The 21,710-nt window shown below is 42.8% G+C and overlaps 1 protein-coding gene across 4 annotated transcripts; it reads left to right on the top strand.

Moving 5' to 3' along the window:
- The first annotated feature begins 85 nt into the window (after positions 1-85).
- Positions 86-21,168, top strand: GINS1 (GINS complex subunit 1). Of its 4 annotated transcripts, XM_053243526.1 has the most exons (8): positions 2,119-2,240; positions 5,523-5,562; positions 10,693-10,757; positions 11,498-11,593; positions 17,335-17,425; positions 18,262-18,378; positions 18,707-18,781; positions 19,801-21,168. In XM_053243526.1, the coding sequence occupies exons 3-8, from the start codon at positions 10,723-10,725 to the stop codon at positions 19,867-19,869; spliced, it is 483 nt and encodes a 160-aa protein (XP_053099501.1). In that variant the 5' UTR covers positions 2,119-2,240; positions 5,523-5,562; positions 10,693-10,722; the 3' UTR covers positions 19,870-21,168. The 4 variants fall into 4 exon arrangements, with proteins under 4 accessions (XP_053099510.1, XP_053099496.1, XP_053099501.1 ...); XM_053243535.1 differs by lacking the exons at positions 2,119-2,240; positions 5,523-5,562 and adding an exon at positions 86-188; XM_053243521.1 differs by lacking the exon at positions 5,523-5,562 and having other exon boundaries at positions 2,042-2,240.
- The last annotated feature ends 542 nt before the right edge of the window (positions 21,169-21,710 follow it).

The raw sequence follows: 21,710 nt of genomic DNA, 5'->3' as shown, positions 1-21,710 counted from the left end.
CTCTTTGAAGTTGTTCTGCCCACAACAAAGGTGGGCTCTGCGCTTCGGGGTGTTCTCCTGCGTGCCTGAGGCTAAACATCTTTCCCTCGCGCAAAAATATGAAGGAAATTTTTTCTTTGTAAATAAAGATCAGCGTGCAGCCATCTTGGCTTTGGGAATGATAACGCAGGTGGCCATCTTGAGCCCGGGTAGGTGAAGCTGTATTGCTGTTTTCTTGACATGCTGCTTAGCGACTGAAACCTGGTCTTAGCCCTACTGCCACCCTCCCATCTGCCATTGGTGCTTATAATATATTAAAAAAATGTTTTATTATGTTAAGTCTTGGTGGTCGTCTGACTGTGTAATGCGGTATACCTCCTGCACACACAGTGCGGGAGGCTGATCTTCATCAAATCTGAATGGATTTCAAAAGGTCATCGAATCCAACATTTGTCAGTAGCTGAACTACACTCAATACCCTTCCACTACACCTGGCATCTGTTTTTTCTGTTATTCACGCGCCTCCTTAAAACACATCAATTCATCCTGGCTTTCCCCGATTAATTATCATTTCCTTTATTTTCCTTCCTAAATCCATAATATGTGGCTTTGTTCTGAACCTTAGATTGTAATGGGTGGTTGTAGACAGAGGAAAAGCTTAAGGAGCAACTCCTAACTTAAACTCGGGCAGAGGAGAGGGGAAACTTTTCGGGGAGAAAATATGGGTTAGGTTGGTGAGGTGCGGTTCGATAAAATGAGGGGGGATTCTTCAAATGCTTAGGGGGAGATCTGCATCTCTGAACTGTAAGTCTGTATGCAGGGGCTGTTTTTATTTTATTTTATTATGCCGTCTAGGATTTTAATAAAATAAGTTGTTTACTCTGAAATAAATTTCACTGAGTCAGTGGGGCTTACCTCCAAGTAAGTAAGAAGAGAGTTGCAGCCAAAGCGATCAGAATACACTGTGTACAGAATGAAGGAGAGGATAATAAGGAAATGGAAGACAAGGAAAACGCCTTTGATCTTCACCAAAGAAGGTGAAATGACTTGAATTCATCTCTACTTGCTGCGACCTCATTAAGAATTGCCAAACTGGCTGTCCTTGTCTCTCCACCACACCCATGCGGCATTTTCCCCGACCTCTGGACTAAATTTTAGATTAGGTTTTCCATTTTGTCAGCATCACATTCACAATCCTAGGCATGTTTACTCAGAAATAAATCTCTCTGAGCACAAGGAGTCTTACTCCCAAGTGTGTGTAGGATTGCAGCCTTTTTTTTTTAATGCCAAGCACGTTGCCCATAGAAATAATGTTATAGGAGAAGGAACAATAATTTAGAAATTTAAAAAGGATGCAAGGCATTGTAGACGGGTTAATGGATGAGGGAGGTGTTTATTCTCCGGGATTTCATAAAACGGGGGCTATGAGCCCCTATATAAAGCTAAAAGAGAAAAACCACATCCTAAAAACGCTTTAGGATGCGTTTAGATTAACAGGGAGTTACTTTCGAGTAGATCGATTTAGGACAGGGTGAAAGAACCATTACTACGTTTACCTGGAAGTAACGCTAGCATCCATTGGAAAACAAAACCCGCAAGTGTATTTTGACATGAGCTTTCTTAGGCGAGCCTACCTTATCAGATTCATTTAAACTGATAATACGACACTCTACAACAATAGTTGGGGGAGGGACTGGTTTGCAAGGTTAAATTAACTAAAAGTGTACGAACTGCATGGATGAAATGAATGACATTAAAAAGTTGCCCTAGAATTTCCTACCGCTGAGGAAAGAGGAAAAAAATAAAAAAATAAAATTCAAATAGAACTATTTCACACGTCCAGCTGCTGTGGAATCAGTAGGATGTGGAGAGGCGTCCAGCCCTGGCGTGAATGAATCAGCCCATTCATCTCCCGTTCATAAACCCTACATCCAAACAAGCGCTTCAGCTCCGTTGCTTTGAGTTCGACCCGCCGTACTTTTGTCCCTTCGGCCCTTCCGTACTGGGTACGGATTGGAAACCGGACGCTGGAGGCGGTGCTTTTGTTCTTCCTCCTCTTCCTATTGGCCGAGCGCCGTCGGACGCGCGGGTTTCGCTTGCGCGCGCCAGAATCACCGTCCAGCCGCCTCGACCATTCTGGGGGTACCGCCAAAGCGTCGCGGGGCTCGCTCCCTCCCACCGTGGTCATGTTCTGTGAGAAGGCGGCCGAGCTCATCCGGGAACTCCACCGCGCTAGCGACGGGCAGCTCCCTTCCTTCAACGTGAGCCTTGGCGACGCCCCACCCCCACCCCCGTCTCAGATCGGGCCGGCCTGAGAGGGCCGTTGTGTGCCGGGGAGGAAAAGCAGAAGCTGGGCAGCACAAGCCTGACCTGGCTGCCCTTCGGTCTGAGAGAAGGCCTGCCCGCCTGTGTGTGGGCGGCGGACGGGGACCTTTTTGCTCTGCTAGACCGAAGGGCGGCCGTTCATGTGGCCAGAGTTTCCTTTCCTCGGTTCTCTTGTAGGTGGTTGTTAGAACACAATTTACAGATCTTCACAAAAATGGGGAAACAGGGCTCTGCCCCAAGGGGCTCACAATCTAGAAAGAGACAAGGGAGACAAGAGGAAAGGGTGGGGGAAATGAGGTAAGAGTAGACAGAATATAATATATTATTATATCAACTGCAGATGCTCACGTGGATATCACTGGGGGACACTTTGGCAAAACATCTTCAATGTGAGAGCCATTCCCTGCCCCCACTGGCTTCGATGCAGTGCTCTGCTTTTCCTGGCCCTTAGGGGATCCTTTTAAGAGAAGCTGAGCCCTGTCAAGCCCCAGTGACATCTTGGAAGGTATTCACCCAGTGCTGGAAAAGTGCCGCCTTCCCACCACTCCCTGTGCAGGTGCATATTATATTGTGCATCTAATATTGTGCTGGGGCTTGACATGGCTCAGATTCCCATAAAGGGGCCCTACTAGTGTTTGACAAAGTGTGGCACCATGCAGTGGGAACGGTTGCTTCTGTGAAGTGCCAGCAGGCTGAGTATTTAGATTCAGCTGAAACTTTTCACAGGCCTAATAAACAATTATTTTTAATAATTGTTAAATAATTGCCAAAACTGCCACAAATAGTAGACTTTTTTACCCTGAATAAAAATCAGGCTACACTCTTAACGTGCAGTGAAAAACCCAAGTAGTGTGTGAACTCCCTGATAACTCGCAGGGACTTTGGGGTAAATCTAGCCGATATGTGAACGTACCCCTTTCATTCCAGAGGAGATATGAGTTAAAGGGCTTCAAAAGCCTCATGTGAAATGCTTCCAGGGGAGCAGGTGGGTATGGTTCTTAATCACAGGGGACACAATGGTCAGGGAACAGGTTTAGCCTTCATGCCAGTGGTGCTGCTTTACATTCTCCCATACAAGTTAATGATTCACTTATTCACTCATAGGGCAAAAGGTAAAGCACTATATTGGCAGAACAGTGTTGTATGCTTAATAGAGCCTGCCTTCCACTCTTGTCATTAGCTTAGATTGCATGATATCCATTGACTAGGATCCTTGAGAGAGGAAAGAACGGCTTCCACATAGAATATAGCCAGCAGATTATACCATATTTACCTGAATCAAAGAGGATTCTGAATTTAACATGACCTCCTTAAAGAACTGTTTTTACCCGAATCCAAGACTAGATTTCCCCCCAGGTTCTTTGCTGTTAGAAATGGGGGAAGGGGCCCCTCTTAAATTCAGAGTCTTCTTCCTTTCAGTTTAATGCAGGTATACCCGTCTTGTATTCTAGTAAATACGGTAGAGGTTAAATAAGGCTATACTTGCTATAAGGCTATTTATTCAGAATGAACAGGACTCTGAATTTAAGATGACCTTCTGAATTCTAATATTAAACTTGGGAAAGAACTATTCTTGGATTCAGATAAATATAGTATTGAAATGCTTGACTAACAAGCAGAAGGTTGCCGGTTTGAATCCCCACTGCTACTATATTGGGCAGCAGCGATATAGGAAGATGCTAAAAGGCATCATCTCATACTGCGCAAGAGGAGGCAATGGTAAATCCCTCCTGTATTCTACCAAAGAAAACCACAGGGCTCTGTGGGCTCCAGGAGTCGAAATCGACTGGACGGCACATTTTACCTTCATCTTGCTAGTAAGAAATGAGTACCCAATAATATATATCTAATAATAATAATGTGTCTCTAATAATGAGTGTGCATCCCTATTAACTGGGCAAAGAGGCGCCTATTAAAGTTGCTTAGATTTAGCAGGGAGAGAGCAACTGCTTCTATTCAACTCTCCATAGCATCGCTCCCAGTGACTGTTGTCGGTGTCTCCTTTTTCTTTTCTATTGTGAGTAGGGATGTATGCATGAATGGCTCGTGCAGCCGTGCGCGGGGGTCAGTTCCTTTAAAAAGCAGGTAAGCAGGACCTTACCTGCTGCTCAACCACCCCACCTCTTTTCCAGGTGCGCCGCTTGTTGTTCAAGAGGCCCTGCGCAGTTGCAGTGCTGCTCCTAGCAGCCTGTGCATGACATTGGCACGCACATGGCCACCATGTAGCAGAGGGGAGGCAAAGGAGCAGATAAGGTCCTGCTTATCTGCTTTTTAGAGTATCCTCCCCCCACCCTGCTGAACTGTTTCAAATGCTGGTGCATGAACCAGTTCAGCACTTCCCTAAGGAGGCGCTGAACCGGTTCATGAACATCCCTAATTGTGAGTCCCTTTGTACCCTATCCCAATCTTCTAATTTATTTTGCTGTGTGAAGCACGTTGAGAACTTTTTTGCACATTAGACTGTGCTGGATGTCAGCCATTGTATTTTAACTTTTTTGTAAACTGTCTTGAATTTTGTAAGAAAGGCAGGTTATAATTTTTGAAATAAATAATTAAAATACAACATAATATAGCCTATGCTAGTAAGATTATACAGTAATGGATGTTTTTATAAATTATGTGATTACGATCCTTCAGATTAATGCCCTGGAGGTAGTTCTTTGGCCATCAGATCCAGAAACATGTACTTACTATTACAGATTTGTCTCTAGATGGGTTATATGCAATGAATGGTAATTTAAAAGAACTGTTATGAACTAACAGTTAGTTTATATGACCTGTAAATAGGTGTTATATGGTAGATCCTGTTATAAAGATGTATAAAGCACTGTGAAGTAATTGTGCTTGAACTGACCTGTTTGCAAGATGAGCAGTCTGTATTTGGTTTCGATAATGCTGGTTCATGGTACTTGTTATTGTCTGCGGTTTTTACAGTTTGAGTATTATTCCATTATTTCCTAATCAGAAAGGTAATGTGTGCTGTCAAGTTGATTTCTACTCCTGGCTCCCACAGAGCCCTATACTTTGGCATAAATATATTTGATTTTTATTCCTTATACTTTATTCCAAGGGGAAAAGTTGGATTGTTAGTGTTGCCATCAAAATGATGATTTTTGTTCAAATAACATCAGTCACACACTTAAAACATAAATACTTCTCTGTCCTGAATGAATGTGTGGTGGAATGTTGATCTATACATTTTCCCTTTTTCTCTGCAGTCTAGAGTGGTTTCCAGGCTATACCCCTCTCCAATAATGGGTGAGATTTGGATTAACACTGTGTGTGCTACAAAACAGAAGCAATTTTCACTGATCTTCCCTTCCCTCTGAAGCCCACTATACCTTCTGAAAATATGTCCCTGAGGTTCATGTGAAAGTCATATGCATGATTTTTTTGCACGTGAGGGGCAAAAATCATCCCTCACATGTTGTACACATGCAGCAGCATTAATCTGAATGCCAGCTATTCTGTATTAGTAATACTGAGGACTAGTGAGTTTAAACAGGGCTTTTGTTTCTCTGACATAGTTGATGAGACTTTGAAATGCACTATGTTCACACATGGCTCTGCTTCATGTTACTGTTAACCTTCTTTCCCTTAGACAGGAGGTGGCAGTGGATGCTGCCTGCTTAACTCTACATCCCACTTTACCTTTAGATACTATAAAAGAAAGCTTTAAAAAGGCTGCCTGCCCCCACTTTAACATAATTAAGGAAGACTTGCTCACATAGTCTAAGAACTATTAATCTGGTCAAATCTCCTACTGCAAAGCAGGAAATCTATGACCCAAACAATCCTTGAGAAATACTTATCTTCTTAAAAGCCACCATTAATGGAAATTGAACCACCTGCTGGAGCAATTTATCACACTGGCTAATAGGGATTTTCAAAATGTTTCCACTTGAAAGGGGGGCCGTTTCAAGTGTTAGTGTTTCTTGAGCTCGCAAAAGAAATATTGAAATGTTTTGAGCACCATTTCAGAGGCCTGTTTTCCCCTTGCTGATTGGTTTTCTGGCACTGGCTTCTGATTGGCTTGCAATCTTCTTGGCTGGCTTATCATACAAATCAAGTGTTGTCATTGGCAACTTTGGCCCCATTGACTGGGGAGAGGGGAGCCCAAAAGGAGGGAATTTCAAAAGGTATTTAAAGGGACTGGGAGCCTGTGGAGGAATGAGGCCTAGACCTCTTAGATTTCTGTAAATAAGCCCCTGTATTGTTGTTAATATCCCCAAACTTCTTTTTGTAAATAGCCCTTGTATTATGAATTATAAATTGTATTATATTCCCAAAACTGCATTATTGTAAACTAGCTGGGGAGTTTGCCACCCTATCTGCGCCTCTAGTTTGCCACCGCTGCAGCTCCCCCCACTGCCGCTCTGCTGCAGTCACCGCTTCCCCCACCACAGCCGTTTTCTTCCCTGTCCGCCACTGCTGTTTCCCCTCACCCACTTGCTTGCTGTTGCCATCGTTTTCCTTCCTTCCGCCCACCGCTGCCTCCTCCTTTCCCCAGCCAGCCAGCCGGCACCACCATTTTGTTTTCCTTGCCAGCTGCCTGCCGCCGCCATTTTCTTCCCTCCCGCCTGTCCCCGTTGCTATCCAGCAGCTGCTTGTGAACTCTCGCGAGAGCTGCCACTCATGAGATTAGCCATGGGTATGTCTTAGCAAATGATAGATAGATAGGATTTTGTGGTTGCAAATCCCTGTGCATGGAGAAGGCTGGCAGGGTCAAAAAACAAAAAAACTTGTTTTTCTGTAGTGTGAAGATTTTTGGAGAGAAAAGATTGTTTAGAAAAATGGAGGAAAATTTTGTTTGATCCAACTGGATGGCTTTAAAATCTGTTGAGCCAGAGAAACTGTATATATTGGGAGAGTTTTGAGAGGAAGGACTGAGGGGTCAAGTAAAGAGTGTGCTGGAGTAAGTCAGAGCTTGAGGCTGCAGTCAGAAGCAGTCTCCTGGAAAGAGTCCTAGAAGTCAGAGTTGAGTCAAGTCTGCTGAAGAGAGTCAGAGCTGGAGGTTGCAGAAGAAAGGTCTGCTAGAGTGAGTCTAGGAAATCAGAGAGTGAGCAGCCATCAAGAAGAGAAGCCTAGCTGAAATCACTATGAAAAAAGGAAGAGCCAGGCTGGATTGTGCTGTAATTCAGCAAGCTAGAAGCTGAAAAGAAAGCGCAGAGGACTCTGAGTAGGGACCACTATAGAGTCAGGTAGTGATAATGTTTTCCAGTTTTTATTTTCCCCTGACCTTTTCTCTTAATAACTGCTCTGTTAATTTGTATTTTTTGCTGCAAAAGTAATGTTTTAATTGAACCATTTTTTTGCTAAAAGTAAACTTGCTTGCTATGAAAAAATTAGAAGCTGTTCGATTTGTCTCCACCTCATGCCTATAAGCCTTTCCACACTACCGAGGGTTTTCTTTTTTGGCTTTTTGTGATTTTTGATAAATGTGAAGGGTTGTTGTAGTGGACCCAGCCACACCCAAAGACCAGTTGGTGGCAGCAGTAAAAGGATTAGGAGGAATAGAGGGCTGTTCCTCAACACGTGGTGGCAGAGGTGGGATTCGTCACCCATGATAGTGCAGCGGAGCAGTTCCTCCACAGAGGCATAGAGAGTCTATACTGTGCCTCTTTTGAAGAGGATACATTAGGAGAGGAGGAAGGTAGGTTTGATTTTGTGATTTTCTTTTCTCAGCACTGAATATAATAGGTTGTGCTATTGCTGCTATAACTATCTGGGTTTGCTGGATCTCAGATTGACAAAGGCAGAACCTGGATGCCTGCCTTCCTTGAGTTGTGGTTTGTTTTGTTTGTGAGATAGTGTTGTGGTGAGAAATGGTCAGTGACAGCTGTGTGTAATATTTCTTGGTGATTGCTGTGATGAGACTGTGATGTGAGTGCTCCACTCACTGTTCTGGTCTGCTCTGCAATCTGCATTGCAAGGGGTACTCAGTCAAAATGTGGCTGGAGTTGCTCTGGTTGAGCTTATGGCTATGCTTGTTCCTAAATGTGCTGCTGTGGCAGCTGTTGCAATGTTAGGAAGTAAGGAGTCATACTTGTGTGTGAGAGAGCAACTTGTGCCAATGATGTTAGGGCAGCACGGTGGCTAGCAGTGGATTCTGGGTCAGTGATTCTTTTTTGGCCATTTAGGACTGTGTTTGAAGTGTGTGTTCTGTGTTGGGAGGGACAGATTCTCTTTTACTGGGTGTTTTTGCAGTGTTTTTCAAGGCAGGGTTGCAAAATGCATAACAATGCAAAATTTGGGTGCATTGAACTCTTGAGTGCAGCTTGTTCCGGCCATAGGGAACAATGGGGAAACACCCAACTGTTCCCTAGCTCCTAGGAACATCAAAGTGGGTTGTGTGTGGTAGGGCATGATGGTTGCTTCCTACTACCCAACCCACAAAAAGCGGGTGATCTTAAATAATTCTTTAACCTTTTCCCAAAAAAACCCCTCCTTAGGATTCTATGGCTCTTTCGCGTTTTGTTCTATTGAAACAGCCAGTTTGACCACTGTTTCAGTGAAACAATTTGGCTATCCGCATTTTGTTCCAAGCTTGAAATAAAATGCAAAATCCCTACTGGGTAACTGTTTTCATAGTTCTGAATTTTCTTCAACTATTCAAACTTAGATTACAGTCCTATGTACATTTACTTGGGAATAAGCCCCTTGAACTCAGTGGCATTTATGTCTGAGTAAACATACATGGGATATGGCTGCATGCCATCTGCCACTTAAATCAAGCTTTGCACCTAGCTATGTAAGGGTATTCTTGAGAAATAATCAGAAGAGGTAGCACAATACTGAGCATCTCTTCAGCTCAAATATTACTGAAACAGGAATGGTTCTACCACAATTGACAAAACAACCGGTCCATTAATATCAAAAAATATGAATACACTGATTCATGTCAACACACAAGATTTATATTCATCACTCGATAAATAGTTCTTTTGAAACAGAGGTTCTCTGAGTCGCCATAGTGTATGTGGACGTCTTTACTAGCAACTTGGTTATAGATTTTATGTGCTCTGTTCAGGATTTATAGTCCATGAGCTTATCATTTATATGATTATTTCTATTGTGTAATCTATTGTTGGTATATACCATTGTATTATGTATATATTTCATAATACACCATTTTCTATCTTATTGTGGTCTGTCTTTATCTATTGGTAACTTTATGAGGGATCTTTTTGGCTTTTTTGTAACATCTTTTTTGATGTGGCATGGAAGAACTGCTACTGTTTTTCTTATGACAAAATACAAAAATCTATTTGAAGTCTGTCTTCATTCTATACTTTGCAGCTAAACATGTTTATTTCCTTGAAGCTTTCTGCACAAACTAAATATTTTGTATAGGAAAATAACATTGAATATTTGGAGGAATACATTGAAAACCAGCAAATATACTCATGCACACACCCCTCACTGTCTTCAAAACAGTTGTGCTGATGCACCCAGCGGGAGACAAGAAACAGTGATATGATCTCTTTGTTATACACTTCTTGATCTTCTCCAACTCCTACAGAAGATTCTCTTTCTCTTCCCTGGCCCTACTACAGGGCATTTTCCATGGTCCTGACAATCCCTCACTGAATTTCAAATACACATAGCAGAAATAACAAAATGAGGTCACATAGAATAATTGTCAGTAATGTATTGGTGATTACAATAAATCTTGCTCTAGTTATTGAATTTAACAGACTTTACTAGTAAAGGTCATTGCAAACTTCTTTGTGGTTAGGAGGGGTTGTATTGAGGAGGAATCTCCATTGACATAACTAACAAAGTGCCACACAGTGTTTTTTAAAAAATCTAGTTTGAGGTAGCCATGTTAGTCCATTAAAGACTAACCAGTTTATTATGGCATAAATGTCCATGGACTAAAAGTCTGATGAATCCATGAGAACCGATGCCCTAATAAATTTTCCAGTCCTTGTCATTTTTAAAAGGATGATTTTGAGCAATTTGGAGATGGTGGAGCAAGCTGACTATTTTGGCAACCTTTTCTTACTCTCTAATCCAGGCTTAGTCACAGTTAGTTATAAAAGTTATTTATCCATAATTTGTTGTAGCAAAATACAGTTGGAGATGCATCACAAGCACAGAATGCCGGTGAACAGCACCTACACTTGGATGCACATTCTGTCACAGCTGGCTTACACCCATGGCTCCTAATTCAGCAAGTGATATAATGGTGGAAGCCTGCTTATATGTATAGAATTCTTCTCTAGACTGGGATACATGTAGCAATTTTCTTTTTAAGTGGTGGTTTCAGTTCAGATTTTTAAAGAGAGAGAAAGTGTGTGTGTTTGTTACAGTCTTTCCCCGCCTTGAATCAGGCACAACATAACTCAAAGTGCTTGATGAAACTGGTGCCTTTTTATGTTCCAGGAGGATGGGATCAGATTAGTGCTCGAGGAGATGAAAGCACTGTATGAACAGAACCAGAGTGATGTGTAAGTAAGATTGTCTCAATAGAAAAATTAACAAGCTTTCTACATAAAAGAAAGCTTAAAAAAACACCTCCCTGTATTAGACACTCTTGTTTGAGAACAAGCAAAATTAGTTCAGAAGAAATGAGCAAGCTGCTGTGATCAGGAGGTGAAAGAAAATAAGAACTGGTGAATTGTTCAGAAAAGGCTTTTAAACAAGAAAGACTGCTGAAGTCAGTGGGGGCGGGAGGGGGGGGAGATTCAAACGCCTAGTCATTAACACCTACTTGGAAGTAAGTTAAACTGAAATAAATGGACTGCATAAGCAGAGAGAGAGAGAGAGAGAGAGAGAGAGAGAGAGATACATACATACATACATACACACACACACACATACATACACATACATACAGAGAGAGAGAGAAAGTAAGAGTGCCATCTGGTTCTTACAAATATAAATTTGAAATTTTTCAGGAATAGTAGTATGAATATTATTTGCTTGTGACCATGTGTTATTGCAAAAATAGGAAAACAAGCAAGGTACAATATACACATTAAAACGTAAAACCATCTAAAGTTTAACAAGCAAAACAGCTGCTAATAAAATAATCTGACAAGGGGCCATTAAATAAGATGGTCTTCATAGCACTTAATAATAAAATATACTATTTATATAGTAAAATATAAATAGTATATAATAAAATATTAAAAGTATATAATATTTTTTAAAAAGTATATAATACAGCTTGTTTCATTATCTTTAGCAATGAAGCCAAGTCAGGACGTGGTGAATTGATTCCAACAATCAAGTTTCGTCACTGTTCTTTGCTGAGAAATCGAAGATGTATCCTTGCATACCTGTAAGTTTCTAATGGTCATCTATGAATAAGAAAATGAGTCCAAAAACAATTCCCAATTCTTCCAGGATCTGAGTCTTTCAGTTTTGGGGCTGATCTGTTTCAGAGGGTTTTTTCAAAGTCACTAAACTTACACAGGAGTTGGGAGTTCTTAGATTGTGTGGATAAGCTTGACAAATAATGCCCTATCAATGACAAGCATAATTTATACTAAAGAAAACATATAGGTTGTCTTGCTTAGCTACATCTTTATTGGTTATAACTCGTAATTATTGACATGATAGTACCAGACTGGCTATTCAGGTGACACCCTGAGTCTAAGAAAATTCAGGCATATCTGGGGTCAAAAGACCACAACGTTGCTCAGTGTTATGCAACCACCAGTCATACTTCTGTGACTTAGGAGAGTGGTAATAATAGCCAAAGAACTGCAACCTTGTAGCACTATATCCTCATGTCAAGGCTGTTCTGAGTGCTCTAGCCATCTGTAGCTATGCTGGAAGCTTGTTGCATGGCAACTGAGCCATGCATTCTCCCAATACCATAAAGAAAATCTTCCTCTGTGCAAACTCGATTATGGATTGAGCTATCTGAGTATAATAAAGTTCTGACTTAGAAGATTTCAGTATGAATTAGGGGATTAAATGATTTCTGTTTTTCCTTGGTATGGGGAGGGCATCCTAACGTGATGGGTTATCAAGCTCTGCATGCTCCGAGACAGGACCAATCAAAATTCAGGTCGATCATATGTATCCAGACAGCTGTCACTCATCCCCAGTTCCAGTCCTGTCTCGCTCCGCAGACAGAGCTTGAGTATTGCTGTGAGGAAAAATTTCACAGCCTTTCTCCTTTTTTATTTTAATAGTTTTTACTTTGGGATTTCCTCTGTTGAGGTCTCTCTTATTCGCAGTATGGAGCCTGATTATATGGGGGATATGTTGAAGGGTTCCCTTTCGGAGGGCCCCTTCACAGAAGCCACGATTGTTCCCTCAGTTGGAGGGACAGCTAGCTTGAGCCCTTTGGCTAATGTTAATGGAGAAGGAGCAACTGTGAGCCAGGAGGCTCCTGTTTTGCTCACCCCGCCGCCCAAAAAAGCAGCTACAATAGAGCCTCCATTCTGTGGACTAAAGAGCTTGTTAAGCTGATACCTCCAGAAAATCTTAAACTCCTCCAGGGTTTAAATAAATTGGCCAGAGCTTCTGCCCTTATGGCAGACTCAGGTCTGGACTGCGTATAGCACGCCTCTCGTGCCATGGCAGCCGGGGTGGCACTGCGCAGAGGGTTATGGTTAAAAATAAAATAAAATAAAATAAAATAAAAATTGACGGGTAGAAGCCAAGTCCAAGGTCACCTTGGCTGCTACTCCCTTTCAAGCCAAAAGGGCCATCAAGGATGTCTCTCAGGAGACTGGCGCACCTTCAGCCGCTGGCTTGGATCAGGAAGGTTTTCCATCAACCTCTATTTCAGCAGCCACTGCACCTTTTCCACCATTTTTTAAAAAAGATGTTATGTTTGCAGAGTGGGGTGTGGCGGGGGCCACTAAACCTGCCATATCCCCCCCCCAAAAAAAATTTTTTGTATGCCTTACCTCCTGATATAATGGCTCTTTTGACAGTTCATGTGGTGGATGGACCTGTGGCCCAGCTGGTCACTGGGGCTCTGGTAAACAAGGAGGGAGATGACCTTCTTAAGACACCAGAGGAAAAGAAAGCAGATCATCTGCTACATAAGGCTCATGAGGCATCTGCAACTGTCATAAGGGCAGCTGCCACTAATTCTGTTTTCGCTAGAGCCTCCAGTTTGTGGACTAAGGAGCTTGTTAAGCTGGTACTACAAGAGAATTTAAAATTCCGCCAGGGTTTGAATAAGTTGGCCAGAGCGTCTGCCCTTATGGCGGACTCTGGTTTGGACTGCATACAGCACGCCTCTCGTGCCATGGCAGCAGGCGTGGCAATCCGCAGAGGTTTGTGGTTGAAAAATTGGAGGGCAGATGCCAAGTCCAAGGTTATCTTGGCATCTACTCCCTTTCTGGGGGGGGGAAGTTATTTGGCGAATCCTTGGATTCTATTTTAGTGGACACAAAGGACAAAAAGAAAACCATGCCGGTTGGGCGTGGTGATTCAAGGAGGAATTTCAGGGGAAATAACACCTTTCAGAATTCCTTTCGTTCCTTCAGAACTTTCAGTAGACCTGCCAATACAGGGTTTAGAGACAGCTACCGAGGAAGAGATGATCGTGGATCTTCCTTCAGGGCTAACTGGTGTCACCCCTGGAATAACAGGCAGAGGATCGGGAAGAGCACGTGCTGGAGGTTATGTCAACGCACAAAACCGTAAGCAATGATGCGATATCAGTGGGGGGCAGGCTTCTGGAATTCGCAGAAGCCTGGGTGCACAGCACCACGGATCAATGGGTGTTGAGAACAGTAAAGCACGGCTATGTTATAGACCTTGTGGCAACTCCTCCCGATTTTCTTTTCTTAACACCTGTCTCCAAGGTGAGGTCCAAGAGACTGTTGATGGACCAAAGCATCCAACACTTATTAGACATCCAAGCGATAGAACTGGTTCCGTTGACGGAATTATGTGTAGGTGTCTTTTCTCTTCTCTTTTTGGTGCAAAATAAAATTAAAAAGGATGACTCCTGGCACGCGATTCTGGATTTGAAAAGATTGAATCAGTTTGTGCGAAAACACACATTTTGAATGGAGTCTTCAAGGACAATAAAGGCAGCCGTACACCTGGGCAATTACTTGTCCTCGATAGACCTTTCAGAGGCGTACTTACATGTACCGATTCATCCTGGCTCTCGCCAATACCTGAGGTTTGCTTACAATCAGAGACAATTCCAGTACAGGGCTCTGCCCTTCGGGTTGTTCTCAGCTCCTCGCGTATTCACCAAACTCATGGTGGCGGTGATAGCTTACATGCGCTTGCGGGGGATCCATGTTTACCCGTATCTGGACGGCTTGCTCATGAGATCTCTGTCCTACCATCAAGCCTCCAAGGACATAGCTCAGGACGTCCAGATACTAGAGGATCACGGGTTTGTCATCAACCGTACCAAGAGCCACCTAAACCCATCTTGTGTACTCCAGCATCTGGGAGTCGTTTTCAACACGAGATCGGGCACAGTTTCTCTCCCAACGGACTGACAACAGAAGATTGCCTCACACACCAGGCCATGGCTGTCCAGGAAATGGGGTTCCCTCATGTATCTGGCTCAACTCATGGACTCAATGATCGCCTGCCTAGAATGCACGCCCTGGGCCAGGTGGCATTCAAGACCACTTCAATGGTTCTTGCTTCCTTATCAGGAAGCCATTATGGCAAAGAAGCAGATAAAACTTCGCTTACCACGGAAGGTCAGGAATTCTCTCCTTTGGTGGCTGTCGCCGGCGATAGGAAAGTAAATACTTCTGGAAACTCCCCAGAGGATTGTGGTGATGACGGACGCCAGCCTCTCTGGTTGGGGGGCCCACTGCCTGGCACATCATGCGCAGGGGTTGTGGGTTCAGAAGGATTTGGAGAACAATATCAACTGGCTAGAGTTGAAGGCAATTCGATTAGCTCTTCTGCAGTTCGCGATCTGTTGATAGGGAGACATGTTCTGATAAGGACAGACAACGTGACCACAAAAGCTCACGTAAATCACCAGGCTGGCACAAGATCAAGGCCCCTCATGCAGGAATCCAACTTACTATTCACATGGGCGGAAATTCACCTACACTCTGTGACAGCGGAACATCTGAGCGGCACGGAGAATCTACAAGTGGATTGGCTGAGCCGCCGAACGGTGGATCCAGCAGAGTGGGCCCTGCATCCGGAAGTCTTCAAGGAAATTGTCCACAGGTGTGGTCGTCCACAGCTGGACCTCTTTGCGTCACAGGAAAACGCCAAACTACCAAGTTGTTTCACAAGATATCTAACTCCTCACACAGAAGAAGTGGATGCTCTCACATCTCCCTGGCTGCGGGGATTACTTTATGCCTTTCCCCTGACTCCAATCCTGAGCTTCTTCCTAAGAAAGTTCCTATTAGAAGAAGCAGAAGTCGTTTTGATAGCTCCTTATTGGCCGCGAAGACCCCGGTTTTCTGACCTCCTGAGTCTCTTAGTCCAACCGCTGTGGCCTCTCCCCCTAAGGAGAGATCTACTATCACAAGGACCTCTATGTCATCCGGATCTGGTCTGGCTACGCCTTCACGCATGAAGGTTGAGTGCATTGCCCCAGATTCCAAGGGATTTTCCCACCAGGTGCAAGACACTATCATAGCGTCAAGAAGGCTGCCCACTTTGCGCATTTATCAGGTTACCTGATCAGCCTTTTGTTCCTGGGGGTGGAAGCAGGACTTTGTTCCATCCTTGGCGGGGGTTGCAGAGGTGCTGGGGTTCCTTCAAGCAGGTCTTGAGAAAGGTCTGCGTCCCAGCACACTGAGGAGGCAAACTTCAGCCTTGTCCTCAGTCCTGGATTTAGCGGTGCCTGGTTCATCTTCCTTGCACCCTCATATTAGACGTTTTCTAAGGGGAGTGAGCAACTTGGCTCTGCCTCCCGTACATAGGTTTCCCTCCTGGGATTTGAATTTAGTTTTAAATGCTCTTACTAAGGCTCTGTTCGAGCCTCTTTGTTCAGCTCCCTTGAGAATTTTTTCCTTTAAAGTATTGTTCCTTGTGGCCATCACCTCGGCACGAAGGGTTTCTGAACTAGATGCACTCTCCGTGCGCGATGAGCTATGCATTTTTCAAAAGGAGTGTGTTGTTTTGAAGTTGGATCCCACTTTCTTACCCAAGGTTAATTCCATCTTTCATAGGAGCCAAGATTTAGTATTGCCCTCCTTCTGTCCTAGTCCTGCTCACCCTAAGGAGCGTGCTTGGCATACTCTGGATGTGCGTAGGGCACTTAGATTGTATATTAAAAGATCCAAAATCTTTAGAAAGACGGATTCCCTTTTTGTTTCCTTTCAGCCATCTTCCCTAGGGACCAAGGCGTGCAAGGTTTCCGTGGGTCAATGGATCAGAGCTGCCACATCGTTGGCTTATGAGTCTCTTCACCTACCTGTTCCTCGTGACATTTCTGCCCATTCCACTCGCAGAGCCAGCACTTCTGCGGCCTTTTCAGCTCGTGCCCCCTTGGAAGAAATTTGCAAGGCGGCAACTTGGGCATCAGTGTCTCCCTTCATTAGGCATTACAGGATTCCGTCTTTTCACGCTGCTCAAGCGGCAATAGGAAGGACGGTATTGCAACAGGTTGTCTAATCATTCGCTCCCGCCCTTGGGATTGCTTTGGTACGTCCCGTCACGTTAGGATGCCCTCCCCATACCAAGGAAAAAGAAACATTGGTAGACTTACCGTGAAGGGTTCTTTTTCTGGGTATGGGGAGGGCATCCGGCCCACCCGCGAATGTTTACGACAGATATTCAGGGAGGTGGGGCAACTCCCAGTGTTGCTTAGTTCTTTGCTGTCACTGTTTACTGTAAACTTCATCCCTTGTGGACTATTTTTTCTCTCCTTGCTCTCTGTATTTTCTGTGCTCAACAGTCCTGGAACTAGGGATGAGTGACAGCTGTCTGGATACATATGATCGACCTGAATTTTGATTGTCCTGTCTCGGAGCATGCAGAGCTTGATAACCCGTCACGTTAGGATGCCCTCCCCATACCCAGAAAAAGAACCCTTCACGGTAAGTCTACCAATGTTTCTTTCTGGTTATGAATATGTATATTATGTTGCCATGTTTGTTTTCTCAGGTATGACCGCTTACTTCGTATCCGTGCGCTTAGGTGGGAATACGGTAGCGTCTTACCAAATGCTGTCCGATTTCACATGTCAGCTGAAGAAGTAAGCCATTTCATTGTACTGACGGATGCAAAGAAATAGTGAACACTAGAAATATAAGAAGGTATAGAGAATATGTTGTCTACAAGTGTTAAGGAACTTGTGGCATTTTAACTTAAAACACTTGGGAGCCATAACACAGCGGTAGAATACATGCTTTGCTTGCAGAAAGTCCCAGGTGAAGTCTCTTGACCTCTCTAGCTAGAAGGGCATGCACATACCTCTTGCCTGTGGGCTCCCCAGAGGCATCTGGTGGGCCACTGTGTGAAACAGTATGTTGGACTAGATGGACTTTGGGCCTGATCCAGCAGGGCTGTTTTTATGGATCTCACACAGCAAGTCTAGGAAAGATGCCCTTGCCTAGGACCCTGAAGAGCCACTCCTTTTCAGAGTCTATATTGCTGGGCTAGATGGATTGAGTATAAGGCAGCTGTGTGTGATCATGTTTTTATATTTTACTGTAACAATAACAGATGTTATAGTCACTTACTTGCCCGTCCCTAACTGATCTCGCACTGCCAAAATGGAAGAAGCCAACCTTTTCACTATCAGACTACGGAAAACTATATCTTGGTGTTCTCAACATCAACCCATATAATGTAGAATGGATCTGATAGAATTATTGGTGGATTTACTGCTAGTGGAATCCTAAAACTATCGTGAAATAGAATACTGTACTTCATTTTGACAAGGAGTACCACCAGGCAACACACACCTATTTTTGAGCTTTATTCCATTATTTGTCTCTTTCTGATGTCTTTTTAGTCACATAATTTATGCTTGACAATTTCAAAGATAGTATTCAACTGCAGAATTAAAGAAGCATTTTGCATCTCCAGATGGAGTGGTTCAATCAATATAAAAAGTCTTTGGCTACCTATATGAGATCTTTAGGAGGAGGAGATGGACTCGATCTTACACAGGATATTAAACCCCCCAAAAGCTTGTACATTGAAGTAAGTATGAGAGTATGCAGTGCTTTATCTTCTGTAGATGTGGGCTCAAAATTAATTGTCATTGTCATTAATGGGAAATGTCAAAAGGTCTACATATTCTTAAATAAGGGTTGTTGTTTTTTAAACAATGTTGTATTTCATTATCAGAAATCAGGAAGTTTACCAATGTGTTCCTGAACCAAGCAAGTGTAAATCCTTTCATACTTAAAAGAAGAATTCCTTGCCACAATGGCATATGTACCCACAGATTAACTCTTAGCCTGACATTACTTTTACTTTGCAAGCAGCTGATGGAGTGACAACCCCACATCCCTCCCCCTTTCTTTAGGTTCGCTGCTTAAAAGATTATGGAGAATTTGAGATTGATGATGGCACAACTATTCTTCTGAAGAAGAATAGCCAGGTATTTACAAAGATTCCTATTTACAAAGACGACACAGCCTGTGCTCCAGTTTTGCTACCCTATTTTTTAAAAATTTAAATGGAAATGCTTTCCTTTGCACAAGTTTAAATCTTTTAATGTCAATCTATGCAGAGATCTTTTAGGAAACAAACTTGAGGCATTTTAGTACCTTTTTATTTAGAAGGAATTTAAAGGATGTCGTATTTTCATATATAGTTTCCTAGAGGGAAGAGGCTGTTCTACTGCTGGTCCCATACTCGCAGACAAGGATTACACATGGGATTGTACCCAAAGAAAGTTAGTCATGAGTAGAAGTTATGACTAATGCGTCTCATTTATTTCAATGGTACATAGTCACAATTAACTTTCTCTGGATACAACCTTTGGAAACAGGAATGTATTACTTCCAGCTTCAACCAGATATGAGGTCCAGGGCTTGTATACTTTTAATAGAAGGAACTTTATGACCAAACTAGAGGTTTTCAGCTGAAATGCTTTGTGCAAGAGTGAGAAACTGACATTTTCCAGCACCAGTAACTGATGTTAATTAGTATGCAAAATAGATATGGATTTTGCAGAAAAGATCAATGGGCAGAAAGCAAGCCTTAAACTCATTTTCTTTTCTGTAAAACCCATGTACCATTCTGATGTAACATTCTTCTGCAGAGGGAAAAGGACTATATCTGATCTGAACCAGAGTGAGACAATTATCTATTTACTTTGAGGTCAGACTGCATGCATCTAGGTGTTTTATGATGAGGATCAGTGTTCTCTCAATTTTTTTCATCTGTGTGCAGAATGAATTTTGTTCTGGGCGGTAGTATCAAGGCAGTGTGTGCACATATGCAATCAGAGTGGGGCCTTCCTAATTCAACCTGAGTGGGATCTAAAATTTACTGTGTGGACATCAAAAAATGTGTGTGAGCGTGCGCACACCTTAGAGGGAACACTGATGAGGATGAAGTGAAGATCTAAATGTTTACCTCAATTTTAAAAGACTTTCCCCCCCTTTCCCTCAGCATTTTTTACCACGTTGGAAATGTGAGCAGTTAATCAGGCAAGGAATTCTGGAGCATATCCTATCATAAACGGTTAAGATCTGCAGGTGGACTCTTCTGATTTAGTACCATAAACTAAATGTATTTTAGCAGATTTTTAATTGGAGTTAAGCAGCAAAGGATGTCACAATGACTTCTCGCCTTTGGAAAACGCAAGGAAAAAGCTTCAAGTTACTGTTTTGGAAACTATATGGATAATACCTTCTGAACAAGCAAACAGTTTTAGAAGGCCACTTTCCTGAAACAAGTGGGTTTTCTTTAAGTTTGTAGCTGTTGAGTACCTTTGCTTCTGGATACTTCGTAGGCCTCCAGCGGCATGTTTTTGTTCCTGCTCGGTGCATGAAGGACATTGTTACTGTAAACATTAACAAATGTAAGCCTTTCGGTGGTAATACTTTTATATGCTGTGTGAAATTTTGCCAATGACTTTTGTATAACACCTGTAATTTCTATAGTAGATCAATGTTTTTATGGCTTGGCATGGTTGCTGGTTTCTCTACTAGCTTTTACTCTAGCCATTTCATCAAGTTTCTTGTGACAGCTATAATGGGTCATTTTCCTAAATGAGTTATCAGTAACAACTCTTAAGAAGTAGTCCACATGCATGCAGTCAGTATGTACGGATTATAGTTGGACAGTGCTACATCACAGCCCTTTCCCTTGTCGCAGAGCTCAGTAGTCCTGTCAGGCTGAACATCTATTATTTATGCAGCACTGTTAAAGAGATACCAAGTGCTTCATAAAATATTGCATTGCAATCCTGCCAACAACCCTGTAAGCGAGATATTCTATCTCTGTTGTGAGGAAGGAACACAGAGGCTTGGCTAAAGGTCACTCTAAGTGAGTTTTCGTGGTGGATGGCGTGTGTGTGTGTGACTTCTTATAGGCTCAGGTTTTCTAGAAATTATACTGTACCAGCTCACCCATGAAAGAAAGGGGAGGAGACTCTTCTGCTTTTTCTCCAATAGGTAGTTTTGCTTTGTAGTCTTTTTAAAATTTTGAATGGAATGTTGCTGTAATGTTGATGAAAGGACTAATTTTGTAGTCTCTACCAGTCCCATGATTTTAGGCTTCACTGCTGCCACCAAGTAGACTTTTATATTTTCTCTTGCTGAGCCTACTGAAACAGCAAATCTCTTGTTTTACTGAAAACATTTCCAAACCTCTGTTTAGGTAAACATGGGTTGGGGAAGACAGATAATTAAATTCAAAAAGAGAAATTTTACTCTAGAACTGTTCAATTCAAGTGGTAGTTCTTTTGGAAAACTTTGTATAAAGAGGCAGCAACCACATGAGCACAACGAACAAATAAAATTTGAGAAAAATTCATCCAGTCTAACCTGCACCTAATACTGTGCCTTAACCTAGAGTCCTTACCAGATGTTTTCTTATAAGCACCTCCAAATGGCTCCTGCAGCAAACCTGGCTTTTCCCCTCTCTCAGTTTCAGGTCTTTATATTCCTTTCTAGTACTGGAGGTTCAGTTCCAGACAGTTCCTTCAGCTGCTTTGAGGGTGATTCAAATTTCAAGGAGTTTTCAGCCTTATTCTCCCAGTGATTTCTCAGCAGTTCCTTTCAGCAGCTCTTCTCTCGTGGCTCTCCCAGACTCCAACCTGAACTGACTTCAACTTTTCAGCTCTCCCACTTTTCAACTACGTCTCTGCTACAGGCAAGCTTCCTTTCCCCACCCCATGCCAAATGTCTCTAAACCAGCCAATCAGGACAACTCGAGTTTCCTCCGTTATTTTAAAACACGCTCAATCAGACCCTCTCTTCCCTCCAAAGCTTAACCAATAAAATCCCTTTTCCTCCAAAACCAGACTGTAGTATAGGAGCTGTGAACTTCTGACCCCTGCACAGCCTTTTAACACT

The sequence above is a fragment of the Hemicordylus capensis genome, chromosome 1 (assembly GCF_027244095.1).
Source record: "Hemicordylus capensis ecotype Gifberg chromosome 1, rHemCap1.1.pri, whole genome shotgun sequence".
Lineage (NCBI taxonomy): Eukaryota > Metazoa > Chordata > Lepidosauria > Squamata > Cordylidae > Hemicordylus > Hemicordylus capensis.
This window is presented reverse-complemented; position numbering and strand designations above follow the sequence as displayed.

Coding starts and splice junctions, on each gene's coding strand:
- GINS1 (XM_053243513.1), top strand. CDS start 3,981: ATGCTAAAAGGCATCATCTCATACTGCGCAAGAGGAGGCAATGGTAAA. Junction 10,758..11,497: donor GAACAGAACCAGAGTGATGT/GTAAGTAAGATT, acceptor CATTATCTTTAG/CAATGAAGCCAAGTCAGGAC. Junction 17,426..18,261: donor TTCACATGTCAGCTGAAGAA/GTAAGCCATTTC, acceptor TTGCATCTCCAG/ATGGAGTGGTTCAATCAATA.